The following is a 9,596-nucleotide window of genomic DNA, read 5'->3' as shown; positions in this document are numbered from 1 at the left end:
CTCCCTCCGTCCCATAATATAGTTCTTTCTAGCCCTCTTTTTTTTTATTCACATTCAAATAAGTGATAATGAATAGACAGACATACAAACTACATCCATAGATCAATTAATCAATATGTGTTTGATCTAAAACGAATTATATTTTGGGACAGGAGGGAGTATAAAATAGATGACGCAAAAAAGAGGGACTTGCATACTACACGCACACCCCTACACCCGAAAATAGACGACGCAAAAAGAGGGACTTGCATACTACACACGCACGCACACACACATTCATTGTTGCAGAGGTTGAGACGTTCTTCCTCATCTATTTGTTAATTATCTATAGAGAATAACTAGAAACAACTGATATAAACAGTATAAATAAGCTATGCAGCAGTGGTAGACCAGCAAAATGTTCAACCAGAGACTGAATTCAAAGAAAACCTTTTGCCAGGTATACATAACAATATTAGTCAGCAATACAAATTGTAAATTTGAGTTTATCCACTATTTCAGATACAGTGAACTGGGTCACAGCCTACATCTTCAGTCACATCTTGACTTCTAAAAGATAAGCCAAGATAGATCTGAAACAGGAAACACCCACACACAAGGTTGGCATCAACATTATCACAACCTGGTAACAATTAACTGCAATAAAGTAAGGAGTTAACACGCATACTACAATTGCGCCTCCCAATAATCTAGTTAGGGCCATGCTATGCAAGCATTGCATGATAGCTCGATTAGTTTCCTTTTTTCTGGATGTCATTGCCAGAATGTTGCAGCTTGTTGTTAAGTCCTGCCTCATCAGTTTTGTGTTGTTTGCCTTCAAGTTTTTCCTATAGAGCACAAAGCAGAACAGAGATGTTAACATACATACTTCAGCATAATAAAATTGAAAAGTTGCAGGTCAACCTTTAGTGAATTATTCTTTGATAGAAGTTCCTCATACTCTTTTCTGATACGGTTTACTTCATCTCTAAGTGAAGCATTTTCCTGCTTTAAAACATCAGCACGTTGAGCCAACTCCTCACATTCAGCCTGCAAAACTCACATTTGTCCTCCATCAACTAGCTGACAACATAGTGGTACCCAGTACAGTCAAGTTGAACTAACAATTACCTGTTTACGCAACCTAGATCTGCGTGCAGACTCCCTATTAGACTGTTTTCTTTTTTGCCTTTTGAGTTCACGTTCATCCTGAACCACAAGAAAGTCAACATGAATAGCTTCTCCGATTGCCAGATTGATATATGTTAAATTTGTATCCACAATTTCTCTAGTGTCAATTCAATCTCTAACAAAATTAGTGCAGGGCATACATCATTGTGAAACATATCATGAAGGCAGGATTAGATAGAAATAATGCAAAAAAGTATAGCAATTCATGGTCAAAGACACAACACACACTAAATTCTTAAACTTTGTACACAATACTGGAACAAGCACATTGTACCAGAGCTAGTAGAAAATATATTCATGCAACAGCTTGACTTCAATTTCATCAACCGAATTTATTCTAAATAAATATATTTTATAATCAATACCCCTTGCAGAGGATCAGGCCAGTGAACAGAAAATATGGTGTGCACAAAAATGCAAACAGAAACAACGCAATATAGAAGAAAAGGTGGAGGGCAAACAGTGCATACAAAGCAGAGTAAAAAGAAGACAAACCTGTATCCATTGCTCTGCTGGGACCACAGCCCCTGGAACTGTTGTTGGGGTCACTTTGCCATGAATTACAGGAGCAGAGCTTGCTGTGTTGGCCCAATAGTCCATCCCAATATTCAGGTTTGTAGTTGGACCAGTTACTGGGCCACTTGATGGCATGGGCATGATTGCCATAGCTTGGTTAAATTTTCCCTCAGATGGAGAACGTGATGCACCATTCTGGGAACTTCGTACGTCTAATTATGCAAATTGGCACAAACATGATAAAGTTCAGAAAAATGCAAAAGAAGAAGCCTAGTAGATATGTCCATACACATACCTCCATCTTGTTCCTGTCCACTATGCTTGTATGAATCCTGTAAAAATTACTCAACGATGCACATGCATTAAAAGAGCTCCCAAGATAAAATCAACGCATAATGAATGCCAGAAATATTGACCATATGCAATTAAATTGTAAACACAACTGTGACAAGAATGCACAGCAACTCAAAAGGCATGATAGTGTGGTCCGAAATATTTGGACATCAAATAAACTAACAAAGTACATCAATCATGTCAGGAGACAGGATATTGGAAAAAACATTTCTATGATCCTTTGACTAAAATCTGGTCAAACTTTTGAAACTTTAACCAATGAGAGCTCTCAAAATATTCAGTTTGGATATACAGAAGGGTAGAGTTTTCGGCAGTAAAAAATTTGATATCACATAATTTATTAGACATTGTAACTAGATTTCAGTACAAAAAATGAGGCCAAAGTTATACTTCAAAGACTAAAAAGACAAAAATATCATTTTTTACTGGAGGGAGTATTTTTAAAATTCTTTCATTGGATACACAGACCAAATTATTTTGCATACATAACGAATATACAACAAAAATGAATGAACAATTCAGCAATACTTACATTATGAGAATTTCCTTCACTCCCTTCGCTTGAACTGTCACTGCCACTTTCGCCACTGCAAAGAGAAACAGCAACTCATTTACTGATACTTACAGAAGGATGCACACAAGAATACATGGTGTTTAAGGTTGCAAGAAAAATACCTTTGAGAAGTGGCTCCATTAGCTGATGCACCTGAGGTCTTACCATGTTCACTGGGGTTCTTTCCAGTAAGCATGTTCAAGCTGCCCAAAGTTCCTTTGGGTCTCTTAGTTGGACTTTTATCTTTGCCTTCAGAGGGCTTGCCATCAGTATCACAAGCTACAGCAGTAGTTCCCTACAAAGCCTAGTTGCATCAGGCTCCCCTATACTAAGCAAAAGAAAGATGAATTTGAAAATATCATGTCTTACAGTAGCATCAGCATTGCCATTTGGAGAAGTAATGGCATAAGGAGTAAATGGATGTGCACCCTGCACAATATAATGACAACCAAGGTCAGCATTGCCATTTGACAAGTACATAGTGAAAATTAAAGCCACGTGTTGAACATACCGAGGCCATAGATGGGTGTGCATACACTCCAGGAGGGTACATGACATATGGCGGTGCTCCATATGGTGGAATCATAGGCTGAAAAAAAAGTAATGAGAAAAATGTGAACCAAAAAACAACTTTGTTATCATGTTAATTACCCACTCACTAGCAAAAACAATTTGTTTGAACCACTCAATTTACTTTTAGAAAATATTAATACCAGTGGTACTTTTGGTTCAGAACTAATTTTCAAATTATGTTATGTCACTTTAAGGAAAAAATTACATATACAACTAATATACGAACAATATTTCTATAAGACAGCTAAGTTCAACCACTTGAAGCACATACACTTAAACAACACTCTAACTGATAAAAAGAAACTGAATGCAGTCAGCCATTACTATAAAACACAAACAGATGGCTGAAAAGCTTACCTGAGCTCCCCACATGTAAGGATGACCCTGTGGACTTGATGCCACAGGTGAGGGGAAGAACCCATGTGGTGGGATTGGAGGATATGCCTGCAAAACGACCATGTAACCTAATTATTAACAAAAGTCGAATTAGTAGAACAATACTTATAATATTATTAAAATAATAAAAAGTCAACCCCATGAATCAAGAAAAGAAATATGCTGTGCAAGAAACACTTCTTCATTTTGAACCCATAATAAAAGGGTGCAAGTATATAATATATATGCCCATTCTGATTATCATTTGCACAATATTGCAATCCAGAATCTACATCTCTTTGCTTTCCACTATGCTTATAGTGTGTGGATTGCTATCATTTTGTGGTAGAAATTATAGATTTTCTAATTATGGAAACAAAAATTGCAAGTGCTACATACATATTTATTTCCATCTAGAGTGGGTTGCAATAGTTCGGTTGGAGGGGAGAGGGGAATCACACTCACCTGGAAGCTGGACCAGTCTGGATAAACAGCCGGTGTTGCAGCACCTGAGGTAGCAGGTTGTTGCTGCTCCTGTTACAGAGAAGGACAAACTTTTACCAAGTAATCTTTTTCACTTAAAAGGATAATGCCACAGTCCCAGTATCAAGAACCTGTGGGGCGGATGCCTTGTTTGGCTTAGACGATGTATCTGCTCCACTGCTTCCCATGGTGACTCACAAAAGCAGTGCAGCAACTAGTCCATTGTCCATAGACAAATGAACAAGCATAAAACAAAACCTGAATTGGACAACAAAAGGAACAAATGTAAGCTAAAATATAGCATGAGATGCCTTGCAAGGAAACCCAATTTAACTGTTCAAGACAAAACATACTATAGTTTCAGAAAACAATATCATAAACCCTTATCATGTTTGGCACTAAAAGATTAAAGGGCAGATACAAGTGATCCTACTTAATTGTTGTGTATGATATCCTTGGTCCCTGTCACTTAGTTAGTGTTTGGTTGAAGAGCCAAGTAGAACGGAGCCGTTCCGTCCCAGTTTTGTTGTTGTTTGGTTACAAAGTAACTAGAACGGAATGACTCCAATTAGGGAATATTCTCCTCAGATCCGGAACCATTCCGCTCCAAAAAAATCAACCGAACGGAGCCGCTCCGTTCCCATCCCGCTCTCACAGTCACGCTCCGTTCCGTTCACTCTGCAACTAAACAAAAAACAGAGCCGCTCCGTTCCAGATTACCAAACACAGAACAGAGCGGCTCCGTTCCTAGAATCAGGGATGGAACGGCTCCGTTCTACTTGGCTCCTCAACCAAACACTACCTTAAAGCGCCTTATAATTTCCATGTCATATCAAAACAGACAACTTTACTAATGCTCAATTTCATCAATTTTTCCAGAGTGTTCCATCACATCACCAAACACTATAGAACTTGGCACCTGTAATTCTGACACTAAAATTTCCCCATACACCAATGAAAACTATATGATAGTCCAACAAACATTACACATGCACAAGATAAAACTGCCATGGAACTGTACCTAAAGCTCCTAGTTTTAAAAACAACAGTCTTGACCCAAAGTTCCAAACCACATACAAATTTGTCGCAGCATCAATACTTGTATGAATATAGGAACTGCAGTAAATGTCGGATCATCTGAATGAGGTCCCTCCAGCTCCCATGAGCTGCAGCTAGCCAAAGTAAACCCTTTTGAAACTATAAGCATGTCAGTTACTACGCACAGGTTAGCCGTAGCAAACCTGAACTCCCACCAACGGACCAACCCAAACGAACCTTAAACTGGAAATCTCAAAGCCAGTCACTCCAAGAGGCTACTGCACCTGCTCCGGAGAAAATTCGAACCACGCTTGGCTCACCAAGACAAAACGAAACGCGCCCGCAGCACTCAGGTAACTAGACACGAATCACACCTAAACCCTAGCATCGTCGTCGATCCAGCAACAACCCAGAGCTGGAACCCGCGCAGGCAATACCCACACACACCATGCGACGCGCGGGGAGCTCAATTCAAAAGCCATGCGGCGGCTAGATCCGGTCGGTGGGTAGGGTACCTGTCGGGGGGCGCGAGCCGGCGCCGGATCCGCTACCGGGAGGCGGCGATCGAGGGAGAGGGGCCTCGGGATCTGGACACGGGAGGGGAGAGTAAAGCTGTGGGGAAAGGGAGGGAAGGAAGGAGTGGCGCGCGAAGTCACCTGGGTGGTATGGTGTCTAGCTTGGAGCGAGCAAGACGGGGCGCGGGGCGACGCAGACGACGAAGCTTTGGAGCTGGAGGGCAGGAGAGATGCGTGCGATGCGACGCGACGCGCAGCTGCGGCTCGCGACTGGAGCAGTGAGGTGGAGTGCTGTGCTCTGCGTGGGAACCTACCCATAGGCCATAGGGGGGCGCTGGCTGGCAGGATGACTAGGCTAGCGTTAGTTTGGTTTCTGTTTCCGCGTCGCTTTCTCATTGGCAGGCCGGGGCTATAATTATCGTGGGATAAATGGATTGTACCAAAATTGCAGATTTGCGGTATACTTGGAGCCCACTCAGCCCAGCCCCTGAAGAGTAGTCATTAGGTATCCATTGCAATGCTCGGCTATGCGCGTGCGAGCTCTGTGTTTGGTTGCCTGCATGTAGATTTGGATCAAGACTCGCACGATCCTTAAAGCACATTGGGTCAGGCTCACCAGATACGAGCAGATTGGTCGCATCTCCAGAGCCAGGCTCCAGTGATCCTGGCTCACACAGCCAGGTTGGCGAGAGAAACCAACCAAACATACCCTATATTGATGATGGGCTTATACCGAGGCAATTATATTTTTTTGAACTTTTATCAAAATTGGTACAATCTTATTTATTACTAGTTATATATATGTGTTGCTACGAAATCAACATATTTTATTTATTTACATTGAGATCAAAACATTTTATTAAGATAAATTGAGATTGTGAATGCGATTGTGAATACGAATATCAACTTACCTACTTATAGAGATGGCAACAGGTACAAACCCGTTGTTGGGAGTCTTATACTTCTGAAGGTCCTTAAAAACATAATTAACCATTTGTTTTCAGCATAAGCTATTATAGAAATCTTCATCTAGAGGATACAAGCCTCTTCCTCGTGACGAAGGCACATAAGATGAAGACAGATCTAAAGAGGATAAGGGTAAACGCCGAAGCTATAGCCAGATGGACAGCTTCGGCTCACAACAGAGATGAAGTATAATGATGATGCTGACCGAAAGAGGAAAAGACCACTTAGTCCTTAATAACTTGTATTATGATCATATGTGAATATTGGGGACATAAATGTATTTTTACCCGGGCTGCGTCTCGTGTCTATAAATAGGTGAACAGTAGCATCGTACTGTTCAGGCTGGATTGTAATCTCTCTCGCGCGTCCTCACCTTTGAGCAAACCGAAGGTATCAATGTAATATTAGTTTCTGTTGATGTTTATACATGTTTTATAGGATGCGAATATGAAGGAATTAATGAGATCTAATTTCTATCTCTGCCCTTTCGCATTCACGTTCACATATTAAATGATGGAGGCATGTCCTTCATGACCTTCGTCTGATGATCATTATAGCCATGCGGAGATAATGTTTCAGAAGACGAATATCCCTAATAATTCATAATCGTGTTGCCTTATTCTTGATTCACAACATTGGAGAGCAAGTGACCAACATTGGCGCCACCTCCGGTGAACTCAAACGACCACCTTCAATACGCATCTACCTTCGTCATGCCGCCAAAGAAGACAACAGCGACAGGGGTTGCCCTGCAGCCACTGGACACAAATCAAGAGGCACTCTCACTGCGAGAAGCTAGGAGCCAGAAGAGAAAGGCTACCGGCCCAACACCTCAGAAGGAGGAGTTGGACCAAGAGATCAGGAATTTGGAGGCTATTCACCAGCAAGTGCAAAGGAAGAGAGAAAAGATGCTTCGGCTAGCTGACCTTCAGAGGAAGATCGACGAAGCTGTTGAAGAAATGTGTCACATTACTCAGGATGACCAAGGCCGAAGGCCCCAACACAGGGAGCTTCGTCCAGAAAGCCCAATCAATGATGATGAATGGTATGATGACTTTCATCATGATAACTTTGCTTTTGATGATGCTTCTCCTCTAGCAGCAGAGTTGTAGGCTACCTCGTGGTCGCTGTGGCAGAACCTCCCAAGTTATTGGACCCACATGCACCTGTCCTTGTCCCGAGGACCTCAAATGGCTATGCATGTGCACCAAACAACTTAACAGGATCTGTCCGAGTGTTCCAAGGACCCCAGATAAACCACTTACCGCCAAGATCGCAGGATTAAGTAAACACAACTCACATACAAACACTTGCAGCAGAAATAAATTCTTTATTACAAAATGATTACAAGTTTATCAAGATTTTATTATACCTCATTGGAGTGATTACAAAAGAAAGTGATTCAAACGAATTATAATTTGAAATTATATAAAGTATTCGTAAATTTGAAAATACATGCTAGCTTAAGTGACAATCCTCAATAAAGAAGCTAAAGATGGGATATACTTATATAAGAAGGCCGAGCCCACCGGCACTTAACATCAATCACAATCAAAGTGACTCGTAACCTGCAGCAATAATGGGAATAAAACCCTGAGTACGCAATTACTCAGCAAGACTTAACCGACTAAAGAAAAGACTCTCAAGGGCATGCTGGGTTAAAAGGATTCAAGGTATAGCTTATCAAGTTCAAAGACTCATTTTTGCAGAAGAGCTTACTAATACTGGGTCCTTAAGCCAAAATTTTATTTAGCAAGTTGAGTTCTTTTTTGATTCTAGATTTGCCTGATCTAGAGCATTCACTTGTCCTATACTAGCTTTCTTTTAAAATCAAAATTTTGTTTCACTTGTTATCTACGATGAAGGGCAGCGATCCAGTCTTCATATCCGAGAAGTAACGGCGATCCGAATCAATTAATACCCAGCTGGGGATCTCCAACCACACGACATATATAGCACTTAACCCTTGCATATGTCTACCATTCCCACGGATCTTCCACTATGTGAACCGGTCCGCGCCACCCGACAGCACAGTACTCCCCATCCAGCCTCTTGCCAGGGGGTACACGCTACTCTCGCCATCTCTCCACTCCCAGTGCGTGATTGTCTTTTCACATAGGGAATAGCTGGGTTCAGGCTTGCCCATGACGAGGTATGTGGCCAGTTAAAAGGTCCTAGATCATCAGGCCAACAATTGGTATGGTCCTTAATCGACACATACGGGCGACCTTTCCTGCTCAACGTCTGGTCCCATTTTAAACTATTTCAAAGCTTTGGTGCCTGACAGAGGGGCCATGCCTGGATAATGAATTTATCAATGTCTTGATGCCTTCATTATCCCAAGCCCATTTTCTTATTTGTAAAAACATGAGTCATAGATCAAAAACATTTTTCTTAGTCTATCAGCATGACTAAGCATCTCTAGCTTTTATAAAACAGGTGACAAGGTATGGTAATCAATCTTTCAAGGATGGTAATGCATCAAGTGTTTAATCAATAAACTCCTATTACCTAATGCAGCATATAAGTGATAAAATGTTGTAAACACAAGGGAGGTGGCAAATGCACCGGGGCTTGCCTGGAATAAACACTATGTTAGTGTTTGTTAAACAACGATCACTTGGTGACCATTCTTTTGTGTTGGCACTTGAACAGGTCATCCATTTTTAGGTTCGTCCATCAGCATCACCTTGCAGAGTAACCCACCCGTTACATCATCTTGGGGTCGACTTGGGTCGTCTTCCGCATCACATGCTCAACTAGCGCACCTAATGAGATGCATAATGCACATGAATGGAAACCAGAGGAAAAGCGGGAGATAGATATTTACACCAAAGAGGACAAATACATAGCAAAGCATCACAACTTTTATGAGCACACATTAGATAATTAAGATTTTACGATAATCATAATTATTGAGATAATCGGACTTAACTCAATTATACTAGACATTCCTAGAAGATGATACTTGGACTCACCAACCTCAGATACTTATAACTTAAGACAATGAATAGAAGTTCTTTGATTAACTTTTAGAACTATCAATACAAACC

General features: G+C 41.1%; 1 protein-coding gene across 3 annotated transcripts; it reads right to left on the bottom strand.

Annotated features, from left to right (window-relative positions):
• Positions 1-398: 398 nt before the first annotated feature.
• Positions 399-5,960, bottom strand: LOC100192709 (uncharacterized). Of its 3 annotated transcripts, XM_008673854.3 has the most exons (14): positions 5,719-5,895; positions 5,578-5,649; positions 4,156-4,282; positions 4,007-4,075; positions 3,524-3,610; positions 3,105-3,182; positions 2,963-3,022; positions 2,716-2,888; positions 2,573-2,627; positions 1,982-2,018; positions 1,666-1,898; positions 1,111-1,188; positions 904-1,029; positions 399-827 (listed from the first exon to the last, which is right to left on the bottom strand). In XM_008673854.3, the coding sequence occupies exons 3-14, from the start codon at positions 4,210-4,212 to the stop codon at positions 732-734; spliced, it is 1,149 nt and encodes a 382-aa protein (XP_008672076.1). In that variant the 5' UTR covers positions 4,213-4,282; positions 5,578-5,649; positions 5,719-5,895; the 3' UTR covers positions 399-731. The 3 variants fall into 3 exon arrangements, with proteins under 3 accessions (XP_008672076.1, XP_008672077.1, NP_001131383.1); XM_008673855.3 differs by lacking the exon at positions 5,578-5,649 and having other exon boundaries at positions 5,719-5,960; NM_001137911.2 differs by having other exon boundaries at positions 420-827; positions 5,578-5,841.
• Positions 5,961-9,596: the final 3,636 nt, after the last annotated feature.

Source organism: Zea mays, chromosome 3 (genome assembly GCF_902167145.1).
Source record: "Zea mays cultivar B73 chromosome 3, Zm-B73-REFERENCE-NAM-5.0, whole genome shotgun sequence".
In the NCBI taxonomy this organism is placed as follows: Eukaryota; Viridiplantae; Streptophyta; class Magnoliopsida; order Poales; family Poaceae; genus Zea; species Zea mays.
This window is presented reverse-complemented; position numbering and strand designations above follow the sequence as displayed.

Coding starts and splice junctions, on each gene's coding strand:
- LOC100192709 (XM_008673855.3), bottom strand. CDS start 4,212: ATGGGAAGCAGTGGAGCAGATACATCGTCTAAGCCAAACAAGGCATCC. Junction 1,899..1,981: donor TGGACAGGAACAAGATGGAG/GTATGTGTATGG, acceptor TTGCATAATTAG/ACGTACGAAGTTCCCAGAAT. Junction 1,189..1,665: donor CAGCAGAGCAATGGATACAG/GTTTGTCTTCTT, acceptor CTTGTGGTTCAG/GATGAACGTGAACTCAAAAG.